Below are 22,531 nucleotides of genomic sequence, written 5' to 3'. Positions count from 1 at the left end.
TGGCCAGCAGTGCCATGCTCCCTCCTGCTCAGTGCTCTGCTATGGGGGACCAGCTGACAGAGAGCTCACTGAATCACAGACTGGTTGAGGCTGGACCTCTGGAGGTCCTCTGGTCCTACGCAGGGCCACCCAGATCCGGCTGCCCAGAACCGTGTCCGTGCTGAACCTTCGTTGTGGGAGGAAGGGGCTGGGCAGGGAGGGGTGTGCAGGAGCAGGGCAGGATGGGCTGGCACTGGCCATCGCTCTGGCAGCCCCATGGCCCCATACCTTGGCGTGGTGCAGGTCCACCCCGTACATGGAGAGCTTCTTGGCGTTCTCCAGGAAGTGGATCTCTGCTTCCCCGGGGGTCATTCCCCTGCAGGGAGACAGAGAGGGGGACACGTGGCCGGGTGCCCCACCACGCGTGGGCCAGCTCTCCAGAGACTTCCTCGCTACCAGGCCGTCCCCTCCTGGGGCTCACCGGTAGGTCTTGTGCAGCTCCATGATGCGCTCCTCCAGCTCCCGCGTCTGGTTAGGGGCGAAGCGGAGCTCGCTGACGTAGTTGGCCACGTGCTCCTCGGCGTCATAGTCGCCCAGCTCGGCCTGCACAGCGTAGGAGCCCAGCAGGGCGTGTGTGACAAAGGAGCAGGGCAGGCGCCCCGTGATGATGTCCGCACGGAGCTGCAGGCACAGGTAGTATCTGCAGGAGGGGGCAGAAGGTGAGAGCCGGGCAGAGGTGTGGGACCTTCAGAGCAGGCTGGGTCTCCCCAGGGAGTGGCAGCGTGCACCCCACCTCACACTGCTCTCCGTGGGGACTGCCACCTCCCACAGCCACCTTCCTGGCCCCACTCTGCATGACCTAGACATGGCACATGCAGCAGGAGGGCAGTGAGCCCCCAGACATCCCCCACATCCTGCCTGAGCCCAGCCCCTCCACACGTCCCAGCTGGACCCCTGGGAGCTGCCCCTGCAGCGGTGCCCATGGAGGGGTGGTCCTCACCTGGTGATGTCCTCCGTGAGCTGGGCAGGGTCTGGAGGGTAAAACTTCACGGTGAAGGCAAAGTTCCAGGGCCCGCCTAGGGAGGGGAGAGAGCGGTAAGGGCAGCACCCGTGCTGGCTGCACACAGGCGTGCGGGAGCATCTGGGCATCCACGAAGGGTCCCGCAACTCCCCCCAAAGCCCCACACAGGGCAGGGACAAGGGGGCTCCAGAATCTGCTGGGAGAACAGCCACTGGGACACCAGCACGACTTGGTCAATCCTCCCCAAACAGCTGGGGAGAGAAAAGCATCACACCTTGAGGTGCCATCAGCTCAGCATGGCTACCAATGTCACAGCAAAAGCCCCACACATCCCAGAAAGTGACACCTTGGGCAACAGCCCTTCTGCTGCCCCAGCAAGGCACCATCGTGGGCAAAGGCACCCCAGGACCTGTCCCAGCGAGCCCCTCACTCTTCCCTCCATCCCTGTCCTCCCAGCTCAGGGCAGGTGGGGATGGTGCCCAGAGAGGGACCAGGTCTCAGGCAGCTATCTGGTGGCATGGACGGGGCCGTTTGCCCCCAACGCCTGTCACGAGTCAGAGGAGAGGTAGGTAAGAGGCAGCCGAATGAGCAACAGCATCCCTGTGCCCAGGCCAGCTGCCAAAGGTCCCCTCCAGGGCATGTCAGGAGGGGACCCATCAGAGGGACAGCCACAGCCGAGCCACCTGGGAGCCACGCAGGATGCCCCAGGGCTGGCGAGGATGGACCCTCCTCGGGCACTTACTGCGGATCTGCTTCTTGATCTCCTTGGAGGGGTCCAGCCAGTTCTGCAACGAGGAGACAGCGGGTCAGGGGGGCCTCGTGCCACAGAGGGGGCAGCCAGAGTGACCCCCCATGCTTACCTTCTGGCTGTCCGCGTCGCAGAAGGTGAGGCCGAAGTAGTCCTTCTCCAGGAGGTTGAGGTGCTCACACACCATGTCGAAGAGGACCTGGCCTCGGGCGTGCTTCTGCCGGAGACAAGGAGAGACGGAGGGTGAGCTGGCTCCCGTGTGCTCCCGGGGACCCGCAGGCGCAGGCAGCACCCGCCGGGTGCAGGCAGGGAGCACTGGGGAGGGGCAGGGCAGCCTGGCCCTCTAAGTGACCACGCTGCCTTTGAGAGCAGCCCTCTCACCCGGCAGCACCGCGCTGGGGACACCCAGGTGGTCCCGGGGCTGTGGGGACAGGGCACGGCCAGGTCCAGCCAGTGCGTGCAGGTAGCAGATCCCACAGGCCAGGGGGACCCAGTGCCCACCCAGCTCATCCCCCATCACACCAGGAGACGGTGATGCCAAACCAGAGAGGGGTCCAGCCAGCCCAGGCACCTCCACTCCAGACCAGCATGGTGGGACAAATGCACCCAAGAGCTCGTGGGGCCGGCGCTGCCCATGGGACACGCTCCCTCCTGACCCCATCCCACTGGTGGTGGCGGTGGCTGGGTCCCAAAGCACAGCCTGACAAACGAGAGCCATGAAGAGCCCGAGCCATGTGCAGGGATGGAGGGGACCCTCATTACCTGGTCCTTTGAGTTCCCCTGAATTTCCCTTTGTTGCTGGTGGCAGTGAGGCCCAAGCTTGTTCATGGAGATGGCAGAACAACCCATGCGTGTTTCTCCCCTATTTACAGCCTTCCAGCTCCCATCTCCCCTCTCCAAGGCATCCATTTACCGGAGCACCTTCACCACGCGCCCCAGGGACGGCAGCCCAGGGCACCAAGCGGCACAGCCCCAGCAGCTCGCTGCCCGCAGCTGCAGCTCTGCGCTCCTGCTGCCCTGCAAAGCTCTTCCAGCAGCTGCAGTCACCCTTCCTGGCTCTCCTCCCTCCTGCTGACCCGGGTTTTGAAGGCAGGGGTTCACCCATAGAATCATGGAATCGTTTGGTTGGAAAAGACCTTTAAGATCATCGAGTCCAACCGTTAACCCAGCACTGCCAAGCCCACCACTAACCCATGTCCCTCAGCACCACATCTACACGGCTTTTAAATCCCCCCAGGGATGGTGACTCCACCACTGCCCTGGGCAGCCTGTTCCGATCCTTGACAACCCTTGCAGTGAAGAAATTGTCCCTGATCTCCAATCTAAACCTCCCCTGGCACAACTTGAGGCCGGTTCCTCTCGTCCTATCACTTGTTACCTGGGAGAAGAGACCGACCCCCCCTCGCTACACCCTCCTTTCAGGCAGTTGTAGAGAGCGATAAGGTCTCCCCTCAGCCTCTTTTTCTCCAGACTAAACCCCCCCAGGTCCCTCAGCCGCTCCCCATCACACTTGTGCTCCAGACCCTTCACCAGCTTCATTGCTCTTCTCTGGACTCGCTCCAACACCTCAATGACTTTCTTGTCGTGGTGGGCCCAAAACTGAACACAGGATTCGAGGTGCGGCCTCACCAGTGCCAAGTACAGGGGGATGATCCCTGCCCTAGTCCTGCTGGCCACACTAGCGCTGATACAAGCCAGGACACTGTTTGCCTTCTCGGCCACCTGGGCACACCATGGCATGTGCCATGGTGTCACACTGAATGGTTTGACTCCCTGTTTTGATTTTTACTGAATTAAGTCTTAATTAAGCATGCAGGCAAGACACAACTATTCCCACGGGGCCTGCAAGAAAGAAAGAAGAAATGCAACACCAGCCTTTCTACAACTCTCTACAACTCTGAAAGGAGGGTGTAGTGAGGCGGAGGGTTTCTTCTTCCAAGTAACAAGCGATAGGCTGAGCAGAAATGGCCTCAAGTTGCACGAGGGGAGGTTTAGATTGGATATCAGGAAAAAATTCTTCACCGAAAGGCTGGTCAAGCACTGGAACAGACTGCCCAGGGCAGTGGTGGAGTCACCATCCCTGGAGGGATTTAAAAGCCACGTAGATGTGGTGCTGAGGGACATGGGTTAGTGGTGGGCTTGGCAGTGCTGGGTTAACGGTTGGACTTGATGATCTTAAAAGGTCCTTTCCAACCAAAACGATTTTATGACTTTAGGCTAAACCCTCTCCCTGTGCCCCAGGAGGCTTTTTGAGAGAGCAGCAGCTCTCTACAAGTCGACCCCATCCTCTGTGCCCCAACAGCAGAGAGCTTATCCTACCCACGCCTGGTGAGGGCCATCGCTCTGCTCACAAAGCCACCAGCCAGCCACCACCCAGGTCCTGCTCGCATACAGATGCAGGTCTGCTCTGCTCAGTCAGCTCCGACCGACAAAAACCCATCTGCCCGCTCATAAGCAGCAAGAGCAAAGGTCTCTCCAGCAACGGCTCTGCGATTTCTGCTCCTGAACACCCTCAGCTTTTGAATTTTTAAGCAAAGTTGCCAGTCCTTAAAAACATCCCTTCCAGCAGGCTGATGGCACAAGTCACAGAGTCGGAGCAGCACTGCCTTCACCAGCGCGCAGGCAGGAGACACCGGGAGCACTGGGGGCAGAAACAGGCACAGCACGTGCTTCTCCTCCAGCTGCCTCTGCCCCCGCGGCAGGGCCATAGGGCCATAGAATCACAGACTGGTTTGGGTTGGAAGGGACCTTAAAGACCATCTAGTTCCAACCCCCTGCCACAGGCAGGGACACCTTCCACCAGACCAGGTTGCTCCAAGCCCCATCCAGCCTGGCCTTGAACACTGCCAGGGAGGGGGCAGCCACAGCTTCTCTGGGCAACCTGGGCCAGGGTCTCACCACCCTCACAGCAAAGAACTTCTGCCTAATATCTGATCTAAATCTCCCCTCTTTCAGTTTAAAACCATTCCCCCTTGTCCTGTCACTCCGTGCCCTTGTAAAAAGCCCCTCTCCAGCTTTCCTGGAGCCCATTCAGGTACTGGAAGGTGCTAGAAGGTCTCCCCAGAGCCTTCTCTTCTCCAGGCTGAACAGCCCCAGCTCTCTCAGCCTGTCTCCATAGCAGAGGGGCTCCAGCCCTCTGAGCATCTCCGTGGCCTCCTCTGGACTCGCTCCAACAGCTCCGTGTCCTTCTTCTGTTGGGGGCCCCAGAGCTGGACGCAGCACTGCAGGGGGGGTCTCCCGAGAGCGGAGCAGAGGGGCAGAATCCCCTCCCTCGCCCTGCTGGCCACGCTGCTGGGGATGCAGCCCAGGACACGGTTGGCTTTCTGGGCTGCATGCGCACATTGCCAGCTCATGGTGACCTTCTTGTCAACCATCACCCCCAAGTCCTTCTCCTCAGGGCTGCTCTCCATCCATTCTCCCAGAAAAACCAGCCCCTACTCCTGGTTTAATCCTGGGTGTCCCCCAGCCTGTCCTGAAAGGGAGAGGTCCCTGTGCTGACAGCAGCTGAAGCAGCCCTGCAGCATCTCCCACTGCCAAGGCAGCTGCTGGCCGGTGCCGGTCCCCTCCGTCCCTCCCTGTGGTGACAGCCGCTGCAGCTCCCCGGCTCACACCCGCTGCACTCGTGCGTGCCCATGCCACGCGCTTGCCACGCTGCTCACATAGCGGTGGCCCACACCCCCAGGGCAGGGTGCTGGCACATCGCCTGCCTACACACACAAGGATGCAGCGACAAAGACGTGCACGTGTATCACCCCTGCGTACGCACGCACGATGCTGCCGGGCTCTGACACGCCTCCCCACGCGGTCCCTGGCCTGCCAGCTCCAAGGGGAGGGACAGCAAGGGATGAGAAGTTGAACACAGAGAGGATGGACACAAACCCACCTGGGGCAGCCATCAGGTCCCCAACGTGTCAGCCTCTTCGCACCAACACGTGCACACACATCCCTCGCCTCAGCACGCAGGACAGCCGACACGTGCGATCCATTGGCACTGGGTGTGTCGTGCACGTGTTGGCAGGCAGAGCTCTATCTCCCATCTATTAAGCTTCTGCTTTTTAGATGCCGTTTTCTATCACGAGTCGCTGCCGAATTTGGATCCACTGGCCTGAAATTCCCTGCTAGGGTCTGTCTGTCCAGATTTTTTCCTTATTTTGAAATTTCAACTTAAACCGCTACTTCTGTGGACCCTTTTCCCTAGGAGGGAGGTACTACAAAGCTGTCCTTGGAAGAGCCCTGACATCGGGGAGTCACTGGGCTCGGCAGGGTCCTTGTGCTGAGACGTGTCCCCTCCTCGGTGCCAGCACAGCCCCCCCAAAGTGGGACTCACCTCCACCTCGCATTCGTACTCAGAGGCATCGAGCAGGGTCACTCTGCAGAGAGCACTCTTCATTTTCTTGGTGGTTTTCTGGGGTGACTTCTGGGTCTTGCTGGGGGTGGTTTTGTCAGAGAGCCCATCTGTCTCACTGTAGTCCTTCTCTTCCATCTCTGAGCCCTGGAGCGGGGAGATGCAGAAGGTTACGTGGCACCGCTGCCAGGACAGACGGACAGACAGAGGGGGCAAGGCCTCCAGCAGCAGGCAGAGGAGGGCAGCTGATGGCAGGGAGGCTGATGGCCTCTTGGGAGTCCACAGCCAAGCCCAGCTCCCCCACCACAAGCTGTCGGCACAACCAGGGTCCTGGAAAATGGATGCCCATGAGTCTGGGGTCAGTTCAGCACCCGAGACCTCCCTGCCCACCTGCCTGGTGCCACAGGCAGGGCCCGGGCAGCACCGTGACCACCGGACGCAGCCCAGGCCCCCAGCAGCTCCGAGGCTGACACCGGGGTGCAGCCACTGCACCCAGCCCTGCCAGGGGCAGCTCGGTCCCGGGACACAGGGCCACCCGCTTCGCCCCCAGCGCTGGCCGGGCCGCGGCGGTGCCATCTCCAGCACTTCAGGCTGCTGCGCGGCTCCTCCCGCCCGTCCTGCCCGCAGGGCCCCGCGCAAGCAGCTGGGAGGCAGCCGGCAGAGCCCACCCACTGCTCTGGTTGTGGGGGGCTCCCCTCTGGGATGCTCCCCCGGGGCCGACAGCGCAGGGAAGATGCCCACCTTGCCAGGCTCCCCGCAGCCCCCAAGCTGCAGCGAGGATGGGGCCATGGGCAGCAGAGAGCAGTGGCATGTCCCCTTCCCCTGCTGCGCCTTCCTCCCTGCCCCATCTCACGGCACCTGGCCGACATCCACTCACCGGCTCCATACTTCGGGCATCAGGCTGTGCCCTGGCCTTCTCGCTGGCCTCGGCGACCCGGCCAGTGGGGTTGGTGGCCGCAGCGGTGGGGTCCTGCACGGCCGCCTCCAGCTGCTGCTGCGGAGCCTCCTCCTGGGCGTTCCTCACCTCCGAGCCAGGGCCCGTCTCCGTCGTCATGACCGCTGGTCACCCTGCCCTGCCACCGCCACCCACAAGGAGAGACAGGAGGTGTCACCCAGGTGCACGGGGATGGAGGAGGCCCGTGGGCAGCCCTGGATGCCCCAGCTGCACGGGTGGGCACAGGACCTGCCTGTCCCTGCCCCACTGCCGGACACCCGGCTCCCCGCCTGCACCAAGAGGTGGCTTCCCAAAGCCGGTGGCAGCAGCAGGGGCAGTCAGGGTTTCACACTCAGCTGAGCCGGAGGAGAAGAGCTGGCGGCGTGGGGAGGGACACCGGTGGCACGGACCCGCCGCAGCCAGGGCACGGGGCTCGTGCCCCATCCCTGCACTCGCAGCAGGGAGCAAGGCCGCCCAGAACCCCCAGCTCCCCCCAGCCCTGGGGCATTCGGTACCTCCACTAGTATTTTTTATGAGTGGAAGGGTTTATTCTGGGAGGAAAAACCAGTCTGTGCGTCAGGTTAAAGGCTGCTCCGACACAGGACATTGCAAACACAGACAACTCCACCTATTGCACCCGGGACGGCTGGTTTTTCACCTCTGGACTTCCCAGCAGCATCTGCACGCTGGGTTCCCACGGCCAGCGCGGCTGGACCCTGCATTTCAGCAGGATGAAACAGCCTGTCCTGTGCAAGAGGCAAAAACAAACACAGGGCCAGGGCCAGGGCGGGGGAAGGCACTTTCCGTACCGTCCCTGGCTGGGGGGCTCAGTAACATGTTTTTTCAACCTTTATGTTTTTCAAACCATGATGGAAATGAGCGTGGGGCTGCCGGGGGCTCCTGGGACGGTCCACACACGCACAGGTCATCGAGCAGCCTTGGTGACCGGCACCCATCCGCCACTCAGGCTGCTCAGGCCCCACCAGCTCCCCACCGCGGGGCTGCCCAGGCCACGTCCAGCTGCGCAGGACCAGCTGGGATCGCCGCCACCAGCACGCCTGAGGGCTGCGGCTGGCCGAGTTGGCCGTCTCTGTCTGTGGTCACATCACCCACCTCACCCACAGAGCACCCACACGAGCAGTAACGCCTGCAACACCAGAACAACGGCAGGTTTTTGGAGTGTGGAAGCCCATACGGGATATTTCTGAACCCTGTTTCTGGAATGACAGCCCACGTGGCCTGGGCAGGGAGCCGGCTTCTCCTTGAGCTGTCAAACCCCAGGCTTTGCCCCAGCCCTGGCAGCACTAACACAGGGATGAGGTCCCAGTTCAGCCCCAGGCCATGGACCCAGCCACGCTGGGGCTGGAGGAGTTGCTTGGTGACATGACATCCCACCACCATCACCTCCTGTAAGTCCCCACCACCTAAATGCTGTTCTAGCAGGTATGGGAGAGCCTGGTCAGCACCACGACCAAAGGCAGGCAGGGAAAGACCACTTTGAGAATCACAGAATGGTTTGTGTTGGAAGGGACCTTCAAAGACCATCTAGTCCAACCCCCATGCCATGGACAAGGATATCTTTCACTAGACCAGGTTGCTCCAAGCCCCATCCAACCTGACCTTGAACACTTCCAATGATGGGGCATCCGCAGCTTTTCTGGGCAACCTGGGCCAGAGTCTCACCACCCTCATCCTAAAACATTTGTTCCTTATGTCCAGTCTAACTCTACCCTCTTTCAGTTTAAAACCGTTGCCCCTTGTCTGGTCACTAGAGGCCCTGGTAAAAAGTTTTTCTTCTTCTTTCCTATAAGTCCCCTTTGAGTATTGAAAGGCCACAATAAGGTCTCCCCCGAGCCTTCTCTTCTCCAGGCTGAACAGCCCCAGCTCTCAGCCTGTCTCCAGAGCAGAGGGGCTCCAGCCCTCTGACCACCTCCGTGGCCTCCTCTGGACTCGCTCCAACAGCTCCGTGTCCTTCTTCTGTTGGGCCCCCTGAGCTGGACGCAGCACTGCAGGGGGGGTCTCATGAGAGCGGAGCAGAGGGGCAGAATCCCCTCCCTTGCCCTGCTGGCCACGATGCCTGTGATGCAGCCCAGGACACGGTTGGCTTTCTGGGCTGCAAGTGCACGTTGCCAGCTCATGGTGAGCTTCTCATCAACCATCACCCCCAAGTCCTTCTCCTCAGGGCTGCTCTCAACCCATCCATCCCCCAGTCCATGCTGGTATTGGGGATGCTCCAACCCAGGTGCAGGACCTTGCACTTGGCCTGGCTGAACTTCACGAGGTTCACACGGGCGCGCTCCTCCCACCTGCCCAGGCCCCTCGGGCTGGCATCCCTTCCCTGCGGGAGCCCACCGCACCGCTCAGCTGGGCGTCCTTCACAAACCTGCTGACTTTCTTTGTTTTGCACAGAAAACACATCTCACACCACAGCTCACGTCCTGCCTCTGCCTTTCAGGTGTCCTCAGCACAATGGGGAGATGTGAAACCTTATCCAGAAAAACTGCTAAAACTGGATCCCGGCAGCGGGAGGGGACAGATGGGCAGCAGGGGAAGGCACGGGCAGAGAGGACAGAGTGAGTCAGCCTGTGCCTCCCACCGGACCCAGCCTGCCCCGGAGCAGCCCTCTCGGCTGGCTGTGCAGGTGCTGTGCCCACTGCAGAGGGACTTGGATCGCACCAAAATAGCCAGGATTTCACCTCCCTGCCCCGGGGCCACGCTCTCCCGGCCAGAACAGGCAGGACAACCTGCCCCCTGCCCCTGAGAAACACCAGCTCAGCTTCTCCTGACAGACCCCCGTGCTCGGAGGTCGCCAGTGGTTTATTTTTTCCGCTGAGGAAACGGGGCTGCTGTTTTTCCACTGCAAATCCAAGCACTTGCGTGCTCTCAGCTCCATCCCCTGTGTGGATCATTCCCAACCGCTTCCGTTTGGATCTCGGCGTGTGAATTTTTTCATCGATGTTACATCTCTAAATGACAACCACCACTCTGGGCCAAAAGCATGCTGAGTTTTTCACTCAAGGTTTCTACACTTTCTTCCAAACTATTTTTCCCTGCACCAGGAAGCACCAGTGCCCAAGGATGCGACGGGGGTTGTTCAAGGGTGGCAGGCTGAGGACTCTCCCACCCAGCCCTAATTTTGCATATTAAGCTCCAGTTCAACCCTTTTGATGATGGGCAAGGAGCCCGATCCAGGGACCCTAACTTCCAGCTGAAGCAGGTTAGGGAGTGCCGGGGTGGCGGGGCCCCAGGGAAGGGGGCTGGCAAGCCCCCGGGACCATCTCCCTGCTCCCATCAGGGCCTGGCTTCCCCCGTCACCATCCTCTGGGATCCCGCTGCTGCCCCTTTCCCCAGTCCCAGTGTGACCCAGCCCCACCGCACACTCTCCCTCCTGCCCCACCGGCTGCGGGTCCCAGACGGCTCCCCGGCACCCCCGTCCCTGCGCCTCGGCAGAGAGACGAGGCTCAGCGCGGGCACAGAGGAAACCCAAGCACCAACAGGCCCCAGCCCATCCCCGTGGCATTGCTCCTGTCCCAGCAGCTTGGAACATGGTGGAGGGAGGAGCATGCCCCTCCACGTCTGGTCCCCGGCTCAGGGCTGCAAACTCATTCCAGGATAAAAGGGTCCATCAGGGAGACGGGGCTGGCAGGGAAGGCAGCGACCCGGGGCACAGCCCCGCTGCAGCTGCGCCCTGCGGATGTGCTCAGCCCCGGCACGGGCAGAGTGGGGGGGGCTGCGCTGGCACAGCCACGCACCGGCACTGCCACGCACCGGGCACAGCCACAACGGCCGCGTTCAGGAGCCCACAGGGCATCAGTGCCGCGTCCCTGCGGGCAGTGCTGCTGCCCAGGGCTCTGCCCACGGCGGGGCCGAGCAGAGAGGCCGGGAGTGCGGCGCTGGGGCTGCCCGCAGCACTGCCCCTTGCCCCACGGCACTGCCCCTCGCCCCGCAGCAGCGCGGGCAGCGGGACCGGCGGGCTCGGGGCTGGCTGGGCACGGAGGGTCAGCTCAGCCTGGCAGCACTACGCTCCTGGACACGGCGGCACTCAGCCCCCAGGACTCGGGCCAGCAGTGGGATGTTGCCACCCTCCACCGCAGCCTGGTCACCTGCGCCCAGGGCTGCTGCAGCCCAGCCATGGGAGAAGACCCCCGAGGCTGACATGACCACCAGCACCCTGACGTGCCCCCCGCCAGGCTGGGGGTGCTCAGCACCCCGGGGTACCTGCAGGACTCCATAGGGACCTGAGCAGCACCCACGGTGAGGCGGCTGGTGCGACCTGTCCCAGCCCTTTCTCCCTCGGCAGAGCTTTTCCCGTGGACTTTCCCACAGCCCTCAAGAGCTTCAGAAGCAGATGTTAATTACGGGAGCATCTCTGTGCCCTAAGCAGGAACCACCCCTGAGTTAAAGGCGGAAAGCGCACTTTCAGACAGCGAGAAGCCAGCCGTGCAGAGTGTTTGCCATCACACTGCACTTCCCGGATGCAAAACTCAGCTCCTTCTGCCCCACCTCACAGGACAGCCCCCAGGAGACCCCGATGTGGGGGGCCACAGGCCAAGAAAGGACATGGGTCCCAGCATGCTGCCAAAGGGACAATTTAACTGACTTATTTGCCATCACAAACCTTTAGAAGAGGTTTAGACCACAACTGCAGCGAACTCAGTCGAGACCAGTGGAAATGCTGTCCCAAATCACTACCTGCAGCAGGAGCAGGACCCAATCCTTCCCGGGCCGTCCCAGCCCTGCCCGGCACCCAGCGCTGCTCACGCGTGTTCCCTCGGGAGCGAAGCCAGGCCCAGAGCGGCTCCTGCATGAGGCAGCGGCTGGCAGAGGCAGGAGGCAGCGGGCACCGTCGCCCCGGACCCCTTCTCTGACCAGGGCGCTGGCTGAAGGACTCCTCCACACCCACCGTCCCCGGTGCCCTGTGCCAAGCACAGCCCTGGTTTTCAGCAAGGGCTGGCTCGCTTCTGCTGCAGCTGGACCCAGAATGGGCTGGGGGATATTCTCCTCTGGGCAAACATCAGATGAAATGGCTGCAGCCGGTTAGAGATCCAGGCTCCTGAAACAGGCACATGGGAACGGTGACTGCAAAGAAAGCCTTAGCAGGATCAGAGCAGACCTGCCTGTCATGCCTATAATCGCCTCCCATCATCTCCCTGCTTGTTCCTCCTTCCCTTGGCGTTTTCCCCTTCTCCCTCTCCACGCTGGAGGGTGGATTCATGGCTTTCCCAGACACTCGGCCCCCACACATCCCGGCTCCAGCCTCCGCAGTGCTCCCCTTCCGCAGCCTTCCCCTTCCTGCCACCTCCAAACGGGGTTTCGCTGGAGCCTGCTTTCCCCTTCCCCTGGCCTGTTCGCTCCCTGCTGCTGGGCTGGTTTGAAGGCTGGGCAGCCCCCTTCGCTCCTGGGCTCTGCTTTCCCCCCGCGCTCCCTGCTGAGGACACTGCCCGTGCACGGGGCTTCACTTCCGAAGCATCATGGACACGGGCAGGCACCAGCCTCTGTGCAAAGCTCCACGCTCAGTGCCCAAACAGGTCTCCCGGGCTCCAGCACAACTGAGGTGCGCAGAGCTGGGTAACAACCGAGCGCCCTGATCCCCTGCCACTGCGTTCGGCAGCTGCTGTGGGCCCTGCGGGGCTGAGCCTGGCAGCAAGGTCCATCATCACGCTGCGGGACGGACGGCGATGGGGAGCAAGCTGGGCACAGGGAGCACCCTGCGGGGGTGGCAGCAGCTGCGTGACACCGGGCAGGGGGTCCGGGTACTTGCCAGCCCCAAAGAATAAGAGAGGAGCTCAGCGGGCTGCAGCACCCAGCACCCCTGGCATGGGGCAGAGGCTGAGCTGTCAGGGACAGGCAGGACGAGGAGAGCACAAGGCAGCACAGGCAGCGCCTTGCAGCCATCCTGGAACCAGGAGAGGAGCCTGGCGGGGAGTCCTGGGTGTCCTCCAGGGACACAAAAAGAGAACAAGGGAAGCGGTCCCCGAAGCCCTGGCACCACGCGGCACCCCTGAGTCCTGCTCTCACCCAGTCCTCGCCCCTGGCACTAGGGATGTGCAAATCCCCAACCCCCGCCCAGTGCGGCAGGCAGCCCAAGGAGCTCTCCTGTGCTGCTCTGCACGGAGGCCAGAAAATCCTGTGAGCTGCCATTCTTATGGCGAAGGGGGGATCAGAAACGCAGGGTGTTCCAGCTCCTGGGGACTGCACACTGCTGCTCCTCCTGTGGGACTGGCAGGAGCAGAGAGCTGCCCTGCCCCAAACTGTCCCCAGCTGCAGAAGTGCCCCGTCCCCCCTCCCGGGCTCCAGGACCCGCACCCCACCCCGGCTGCTGCTCCCCACGCTGGGCACCCGCTGCTGGCTGAAGCCCAGAGCAGCCTGCGGGCAGCCCGCAGAGCACCCCGCGCCGTTGCCCTCTCCACGTCGGGGCCAGCCCTACCTTGGTGCCAACTCCCCATGCCCCCGGCACGGCTCCTCGCTGCCCGGCTGCCGCCGCGGCCAAGGCAGGGCTCTCCGCAGAGCCGCCTCTCCCCGATCCCGACACCCCCGCGCCGTGATTGATGTGCACCGCAGCCGAGCTGGGAACTGGGCGGCCTTCCCATCCCAGCGCCGGGCTCCCCCCTCGCCAGCAGCTCTGCGCCTGCACCGCAGCCCCTCGGCAGGGCTGGAGGGTCCCACGTGGGTGCTGGTGCCAGCCCCATCCGCCCCCCTTGCCTGCAAACACCTGACTCATCCCGGGCCAGGCACCAGTGAGCCGGCCAGGATCCCTCCCCAGCACACACCAGCACGGGAGGGGAGCTCAGCTCCTGCGCTGGCCGCTTAGCAAGGCGCTGGAGCCACGATACATCTTCATCCCTGGCACTTCACCCCTAATCTGGCTTTCCTGCCTCACCCCCCCACCCCTTACAAGGGTCCTCGGGCAGCAAACACCGTGCCACCTCCAAAACACAGACCCGAGCACCCCGCCTGCACTAGTCAGCCTGGAGATGTACCAGCAGCGAGAGCTGAACTGCAGCGCTTTCATCGCCCCTCACCACAGCGCAGGGCAGAGCATGACACCCAGCACATCCCTGCCTGCAGTGCACGTGGCTCCTTGTCCCCCCCTTGTCCCCTGGGAGGGACAGCACCACAGAGCAAACACTGGAGCTGGGGACCGCACCGCAGGGGTGCCCCGTACCCCTGCAATGCACCAGCCCGCCGCGCCCATAACGCACAGCGCTGACCCGGCCGCAGCAGTGGGACGCATCCTGCCCTTGGCGAGCAGTGGGACACCCCAGGGTGCAGGCAGGGGTGCTGGCAGGGCAGCGGCAGGGTGGCAGCGGGTGCTGCCCAGCACCCCGTAGCCGGGCAGCCCAGGGGCGGGCAGGCAGGGCTGGCTGTGCCTGCAGGCAGGGGCCGGGTAACATTTACGAGGTGCAGGCAGCCTGCCCGGAGGAGCAGCGCTCAGGGAGCGCCCACCAGTTTGGACACACACCGATGAAAGCTCCAGAGCATGCCAAGCCGTCAGGAGCTTCAGGGGAAGAAGCACAAGCCAAGCAAAGTCTGGCAACTCGCTGGCAGACTCCAGGCAGGCTCCTGCTATCGGGGTGCAGGCACCCACCCACGTGGTCCGGCCACGCAGAGCCTGACCGTGCTGGATGCAGAGGGACAAAACCCCGATCAGCCCCAACTGCCCAGTTGCTGACCAGTTCTCCAAATGGTACCCGTGGGTTGGGATGCTCATGGACGGTCCCCCCAGCATCAGCCCTGGGGGAGCCGGCAGGGCAGGGACCAGGTCGCAGCCCTGACACCCCTCCCCACGAGCCCCCCGCGGAGCCGGGCACTGCTCAGTCAGGCTGGCACACGCCACACTGGCAGGCGGCGAGCTCGGCCTCGCACAGGGACTCTGAGCCGTCGGAGCAGGACAGCCCAGGGGGGTCTTGCTCAAGTGAAACACAGAAGCCTGCAGCAAGGAAGAACCAGTCATCCCACACTTCCCAGCAAGCCCCCCTCTTCCGAAATCCTTGCCCGGTCCGTTTGCACCCTGACCCGACACCCCGACCTCGGCAGCGCAATCCCCGCGAGTTCAGCCAGGCCGGGGACCAGTGGGGCTTGCAGCTCCCCCGGCCTCCCGTGGGGCAGCCGCGCAGGCACAGCCCTCACAGCTTCCCCAGACAGCACCCAGGCAGCTCCGCGAGCGAGGGGATCCCAGCCTGCGCAGCCTCAGCCCCCTCAACGACACTGCCAGCCGCGACCCCCCCTCGCCCTCACCCCGGGGGGTCGCAGCTGTGGGGCTGCAGGGCCAGCGGCCACCAGATCCCAGCTGCTCTGCACCCTCCTGCTGCGGTCGGGGCTGGCGTCATCATTCTCTGAGCACCCCCGACTGTAAAACCTCCTTCTCCAGAGCTGCCGCAGGAAAGAGGAGGAGGAGACACGGAGAGCGGAGGGAAGAGTCAGCCCAGAGCCTGAGAGAGAAACACAGACAGGAAAAGGAGGGGGAGAGGGAGAGCCGGCGCAGACAAAGACCCCGAGACCAGAGCCGTGCCTCAGACTGGACCCAACACGTGATGGGAAAGACCTAATTTATCGTGTGGTGCAGAGCTTCCCCCGGCCCAGTCGAAACCCCCGGCCCAGGGAGCGCGTCCCGAAGCGGGAGGGAGGCGGCAGGAGCTGCTGCTGTCGCCTGTTTGCCCCGGGACAGCCAGCCTGGGGGGCGGCAGGCGATGACCACGGGATGTCCCCTGGGTCTGATCAGCACTGAACCCCCTGAAACATCCCTGTGCTGGCCCCGTAAGGTAGCCTAGGGCAAACAAGAGCAGGAAGGGTCTTCCCCCCATCCCTGGCAAGAAGCAATGATGCACCCAGCCAGAGATGCTCAGGCCCCAGGGTGCCGGGCTGGAAGGGACCCACCTTGCCTGCTATCCACTAACAGGGATGGAGGTGCCTGTGGAAATGCTCTTCTCCCTGGCTCCAAAATCTGCCACTGGTGAGACCCACAGAGTGCACAAGGCATTGAAGAGCCCTGAACAGCAACGGGGTTCAAACAGGGTCCTCCTGGCACCTTATCAGTGCCTGCACTGCACCCCATCAAGGACCCCACTGTGCACTGCTGAACCCCATACGTGCTGCCCACGCTGGAAGCCACCGTGCTGTGCTTGAGGACTGAATCACAGAATCCCTGCCTGGCTGAGGTTGGAGGAACCTCTGGAGGTCACCATGTCTTCCACAACCTCCCTGGACAACCTGTGCCAGTGCTTGGTCACCCTCACAGTGGAGGAGTGTTTCCTGACGTTCAGAGGAACCCTCCTGTGTGTCAGCTTGTGCCCATGGCCTCTGGCCCTGTCCCTGGGCACCACCGAGAAGAGCCTGGCTCTGTCCTCTCTGCAGGAAGCCCTGGCAGTGGCCAAGGATGGCACGTGGTGCTGGGAGCCGGGGGAAGTTGCCCCATGGATGAGCTCCCCCCACTTTTCACTCTGAGGCAACTGAACCCCCCGAGGCGGCACAGACCAACTCGCATAGCACATTTTTCCCCTTAAAAGGGAGGGGCTGGCAGAGTCCCGGCAGAGACCAAGAGACTCCACGTGCATTTCAGCACAGGGTTCGGGCCAGAAGAAAGACATCAGCTGTGGTACCCCCCCCAGAGGAGCACCCCTCAGTGCCGTGGTGCCACTGGGCCCAGCGGGGACCCAGCTAATGCCCGAGTTGTCCCATGGAGATGTGACTCATGGGCAGGGCCTGATCCTGCACCTCCTCACCCACCAGAAAACCACACCAAGATCCCTCCTGGGGGAAGGAGCAGCTGGGGACCCATCCCACCCCAGAGGCACCCCCCAAGCAAGCACTAAGCCATGCCACTGAGCACAGCTCCTGCAAAGGCGGTGGCTGCTGGCGAGTCCCTCCTGGCTCCTACCACCCCTGCTGACCCCACGACACGGTTTCCTCACGTCCTCGTGAGCCCACCCGGCACAGGAGGCCACCGTCTGCATTCCTCACTGCCACCCAAAGTGCCATTTGGTGGCTCGGGCACCGAAGTGGAGCCAGCTCCCTCTGACCACGGTGGGACACAACTCTTAGAAGAGGTCAGGGCTAGGCTGGGCTTAGGGTTTAGTTCAGCATCACTAAGTCCTTAGGTCCCAGCAGAGGATGCTGTAGGGGTGGAAGGGCACCGGTCTCACCCCCCGCCCCAGGCCAGCAAAGCTGGCTGCAGCCATCGTTCTGGAGGCATTTGCAAAGCCGGAGGGTGACAGGGAGGTGGCTACTGCACGGAGCAGTTCTACCTACAGGCTAATTCAAGGTTTCCTTCAATCCCAGATATAGCCTCTGATTTCGAGCATCAAAATGTTTCTGATTAATTTGGTAGAAATTAAACTTGGGGGTGGGGGGGAAGGGCTGGCAAAGCCAACCTCTGCCCTGGAAATGCTGGAAAATCCATTGACAAACTTCACCCCAACTTGCATTTTAAAAAAAAAAAGTATGTTTTGATGACCACTAGCACCAGGCACATCCCTCACGTAAGGACGGCTCGCAGAGGACAGCCCTCCCCATATCCCGGCATCCCCACAGTCCGTCCCCCCGCCCCGAGCAGGGCAATACGGCACCCATCACAGCACGGAGCTCGGGCAAGGAGGGAGGGTGGCAGAGCTGTGCCACCGCCACGCTGCTGGGCTTCGTGCACACACCACCAGCACCCTCCACCTGCTGGGAGCTCGCCCAGCTCCTGGCAGGGGAAACTGAGGCACGTGGGGCTTGGTCACACAGCAGCCACAGCAGTGCTCTCTCCCTGCCTCCCACCCTGCTCAGGGATGTAGGCATTCGGGACGGGCCTCATCCTGCAACCATTCCCCTGCCCAGAGCCTGCACCCAGCTGCCCACTCAGGTCCCTGAGAAGGGCAGGGAGGTGCAGGCGTAGGAGAAAACATGACATTGATCCTCAGAGTGCTTTAAATCCAAGCGAGGGCTAATCATTCCTTGTAACCCCCAGCCATCAGGGGCACCCGCAGGCATCCCGCAGCTGGTCACCCTGTGCGGAGACCCCGTGCCCGTGCCTGTCCCCACTGCCCTCCACAGCCCGAGCAGGAGGGAGGATTCGAGGGGCCAGGGGCTGCGGCATGGCGCACTGGGTCCATGCCCAAAACACCCCACTTGGACCACTAGTCCCTGTCACCAGCTCTGTCCTCGCGTTAGCAAACAAGAGTTCGGTACCTACCTTGGGGGTTCGCACAGGCTAAAGCAAGCACCAGAGGGGCTGTTATCAGAATACTTGTGGGTCTCAATCCAATTCCCCTGCTTTCGGGGTGCCTGGCTCGTGCTTTCCGAATGCCTAAAGTCACCAGCGCAGGCTCCGCTCTGGTTTCTCCCCATCCCACCCTCTCCCAACCACAGGGAACGTATGTCGGGAGAGGGAAGTGATGGCACCCTGGCGGCTGCGCGGCCATGAACCACAGTCCCACCACTGACAACAGGCTGAAGCAGGATCAGGACCGTAAGGAACCCCAGAGAGTCACCAAATAACCAGAGCACGGCAGCACGGTCCCCCTGCCCATCTCGGGGTGCCACATCCCGCTGATGAGCCGGGCCTGGGGGTAACAACCCCCCGACGGGGCCAGCGGAGCAGCCGGGCAGCAGCAAACCGGGGAGCAGCGTGTCCACCGGTGAAGAGCTGCAGCTCGGGTGAGGAGTGAGGGCAGAAGAGGAGGAACACTCTCCCACACACGGAAATGTCCCCCCGGTCCCCACAGTGCCACGGCTCCCCAGGCCGCGGCAGGGGACACGCAGGTGCTCGGGCACAGGACAAAAGAGCTTTTGAGCTTTTCCAAGGCAAGGACAGCTCTGAGGCCTCGGAGATGTTCCAGCCTTACAGGCAATTATCAACGATAAGAGAGAAATGTTTTAAAGGCCAGACTGGATGGAAGAGGGATAACAGAGAGTGGGGAGAAGAAAAGGCAAGTCGGCTTGGAGCTGCAGTGGGGTGGGGAGCGGCACACGGGCTTCCTTCATCAGCTCTGACCTTGCACGTAGAGGACACCATGGGACATCGTGGGACACAGCGGGGACTCGGGCCATGGGGGCAGATCTGGGGCTACTGCGGAGAAAAAAACCACTGCCGAGGAGAAGGTACCTCGGTCCTGCCTCAGGACTGCACTGCGGGGTGCACCCCAACTCAAACCAGGCCCCCACCAGCGCTGCCCACAGCAGGGTCCTGCCGTCCCCCGCCACCCCAGTGGGCAGGACACGCGGTGCCGTGCCCCTGGGTCCTGCAGGACAGCACAGACCCCGCTCGCTAAGGAAGCCTCCAGGGCCACCCGCACTGGCCAGGCTCGCTCCCACCCAGCCTCACGTTTTCCAGTTTGTCGGGGGCCGTGTCCCAGTGCTCAGGGTCCCCAAAGACCTCCCTGGGCACCCCCGGACCCATACAAAGCTTGCCCGGAGATGTGCTGGCCGGATCCGGGGCTCTGACAGGCACCATTGGAGGGAGCACCCCGCTTCACCGGACCGGGGCTCGGCTGCGTATGGTCAGCCCCGAGGGCAAGGAGGAAAGGGGCCCCCAGCCCTCCCCACCTGCTGAGGAGACAGGGAGGGGACAGGCCGTGCCACCAGGCCTGGAGAAGCAGCAGGAGAGCTGCCCCAGCCCCTGCGCTGCCCCACGCCCACCTTCACAAGCCCGCCGTGCTCTCGGCCCCCCTCTCCTCTCCCATCAGCTCCCCACCAGGTCACATCCCCAGGAGCTGGGACGCCATCTCCCCCCAGCCCTGCCCGGCTTCGCTGCAGCACAGCACAAGCAGCGCCCGCACACCAGACAACCCATTCTTGGGAACAGATTTACTCCGATTTACCCTTTACCCATCCCGTTTGTAATTCAGCAGCAATCAGCTCTGACCGGACTGCTTTCCCAGCCTGTTTTACATTCAGGAGGTGTATATATATATATATAACATATGTATGATATACATCCACACGGCGTCATCACCGCGCAGTCCAACACGCCGTGCACCGTCACTTCAGCAGGTCCGAGTCCCAAAGCCCCCGTGATGCTGGTCCTCAGCCGTGCCCTCAGCGACCAGCACCGCAGCGCCCACTCCTGCGCCCCAGTCCTAAAATACACGTGCGTCAGAGCTGGATTCCAGCTGCCGCGGGGAGAACTGTAACTTGGAAATTTCCATGCTCTGAAGCATTTCACAGATAGGCGAAAGGACCAACAAGGTGTCACAGGAGCTTGAACAGGTCACAGGGCTGAGCAGGAGGCAGAAATAGCAATCAGGAGCCCAGGCTCCACGTGCTGGGCAGGACCACGGCACGGCCGGCCAGACACCCGCCCACTAGCAGAAAACAACCTTCCAACTGTTTCCTCAGTGGAGATGGATGGCAAGAGGTTCACGGCCTTGGACAACCCTTCTGACCTGGCTCTGACTCTGCTTTGCTAAGAAAATACTTCACTAGTCTCACTTCAATACAGATTTGCAAGCAACAGCATTTGTCACCCGCAGAGCTGTGGAGAATCTGTCCTTTGGCACCCGAGTGCCTGGACATGACGGACACCCAAACCGGGGACAAATGGAAAATTCCTCAATGACTTGCAAAATGCAACCAAAAAAAACCACTGCCATCAGGCTTCAGCCTGCTGCAGGGCACCTGCTCTGCAGAAATCCTTCAGAAGGAAATCAGAGGCTGGACGGCACCAACCCGGACACACACGCACGGAGGACACAGTACTTCAGCCTCCGAGCCCCAGCATCGACGTCGGGGCCAAGTCTCCCAAGAGGATTACACCTGTGGGCAGCTCTGACAACAACATCTCGGGTTGAGGTATCTGAGCCCAGAAACAACACGGGAAGATGCCCAATTAATATTTTTGAAGCGTAACAACAGTACGTGTCTGTCGTCCTCGAGGTGGTTCAGAACAGCTCCATGGATTTACAGTTGTGCCAGACGTGCTGGGGGTCACCTCCCTCCCACCAGGAAAAGGGAGGCAGGTGACCCCCAATTTTAATCTGAATTACAGAAACACCTGCCCAGCAAGGAGCCCCACAGTGGGGTTTGCAGGGACCAGAGATACCTCCCCACGCAGGCACAGGGAGGAGGAGGTCACCCCATCCTCCCTGCTGGGTCGCAGAGGGCAGGGGCTGCCTGAGACCGCAGCAGCACTCTGGGAGGTCCAGCCAAGCAGGGGACTATGCTCTCGGGTTAGGGCAATGATGGCCAGATGCAGCCACCAGCTCGCCAAGGTGCCAGGGCACCAAACCCTGTGCCCTCCCAGCCAGGCAGGGGACCGCAAGCCGGAGCTCCCTTTGCAGGCAGAGCACATCTCTCCATCTCAGGGCTGGCGTACCTCGCAGCCAGGCTTGGGAAGCGCTGATAAGTTGAGGGAAAACATGTTCTCCCCTCCTCTCGCGCTACCCTCCTTCCAGACGATTAATCTCAGCCCGTGGCTGCCTCGCAGCGCGGCCGTGAATCATCGTCAGCGAAACGCTGACTCACAGAGGTGAGGCGCTGGATGCGGCTGCTGCTGGAGCCCTGGCCCCCGCAGCCACCCCACACAACCCTCCTCCCAGTCCCCACACCGCCTCTGCGAGCCCCACGGAGCCCGCGGCAGCTCTCCACTGCAGCAGGGAGATGATGCTTCAAGAGGTCATTTAATCCCGCTCAGCTCAACACAAGGAGCAGCTCCATCCGTACCCACCCAACGAGCCTTTAATAGTCTCCCGCGGTGGAAACCCCTCTCCCTGCACTGCTACCTGCACCAGGGCTTCATCCTCATCACATTCTCCAGCATCTCACCAAACCTCCTTCCCTGTAGTTTTGGGCTGTGGCTGTTCCTGTCCCGAGGAGCCAGGTCAGAGGTCCTACTGCTTTTCCGCTGTTTCAAAGCTCTGCAGCTCCCCACCATCCCCAGGCCACCGTGAGCCCTCCACGGGAGCAGCCCTGCAGAGAGCCAGTGCTGGTGGCAGCTCAGCCCTGCACGGAGAAGGCAACACCTGTGGTAGCTCACTCTGCTCAGGGACAGCAACCCCCTGCAGCCACCATTCAACCAGCAGGACCTGTGTGACCCTGACAGGAAAGTGCTTTCTCAGATCCACCAGGTTCCAGCTTGGTCCTTCCCAGAGGCGATCCGGAGGCCCTCAGGGAGCAGCAGGTCTAGAGAGCTACTGAACCAAGGCAAAGAGAGCCACCCAGGGAGGTCCCTGCAGGACCAGCCCCAGGAGCTCCTCTGCTCAACCCTGAAAGGGCAGAAAACCACTGTCAGAGGCATGGGCAGCTGGGCACTGCTGGGTCCATACAAAAAGCATTCGGTTCCTCCTCCTGCCATCAGGGTCTTGGCTGTGCCATGAGGGTTTAGTCCATGTGCCCTCGCTGCCTGTAGCTGGATGGACCTTGGGGTTCACCTCTCGTCTCTGCCTGGCTCCTGCAGATCCCCGGTAGCCGGGACAGCAAGGCTTTGCAAATTTGCCACCTGGTGCGTAACCACAGCTTGCTAAGAGCCCTCATGCCTGCACGCTTGTCTCAAGCCCCCTCTCTACGTTCCCCCCTCACGTCTCGCTA

At 62.2% G+C, this 22,531-nt stretch overlaps 1 protein-coding gene across 10 annotated transcripts in view; it reads right to left on the bottom strand.

Annotated features, from left to right (window-relative positions):
• EPB41L1 (erythrocyte membrane protein band 4.1 like 1) overlaps positions 1–22,531 on the bottom strand; it is a 69,650-nt gene that overhangs the window by 23,506 nt on the left and 23,613 nt on the right. For 9 of the 10 annotated variants that reach the window (XM_068419716.1, XM_068419720.1, XM_068419719.1 and 6 more), the window contains 7 exons: positions 6,971–7,166; positions 6,076–6,240; positions 1,861–1,965; positions 1,743–1,785; positions 980–1,055; positions 461–679; positions 268–355 (listed from right to left, as the gene is read on the bottom strand). In XM_068419716.1, the coding sequence (XP_068275817.1) occupies positions 268–355; positions 461–679; positions 980–1,055; positions 1,743–1,785; positions 1,861–1,965; positions 6,076–6,240; positions 6,971–7,147 (873 nt within the window). In that variant the 5' untranslated portion in view covers positions 7,148–7,166. The remainder of the gene's footprint in view (positions 1–267; positions 356–460; positions 680–979; positions 1,056–1,742; positions 1,786–1,860; positions 1,966–6,075; positions 6,241–6,970; positions 7,167–22,531) is intronic. The other variant, XM_068419717.1, reaches the window with a different exon arrangement.

This window comes from Nyctibius grandis, chromosome 28 (genome assembly GCF_013368605.1).
Source record: "Nyctibius grandis isolate bNycGra1 chromosome 28, bNycGra1.pri, whole genome shotgun sequence".
NCBI lineage: Eukaryota > Metazoa > Chordata > Aves > Nyctibiiformes > Nyctibiidae > Nyctibius > Nyctibius grandis.
The sequence above is the reverse complement of the archived record's forward strand: the minus strand, read 5'-3'. Positions and strand labels throughout refer to the sequence as shown.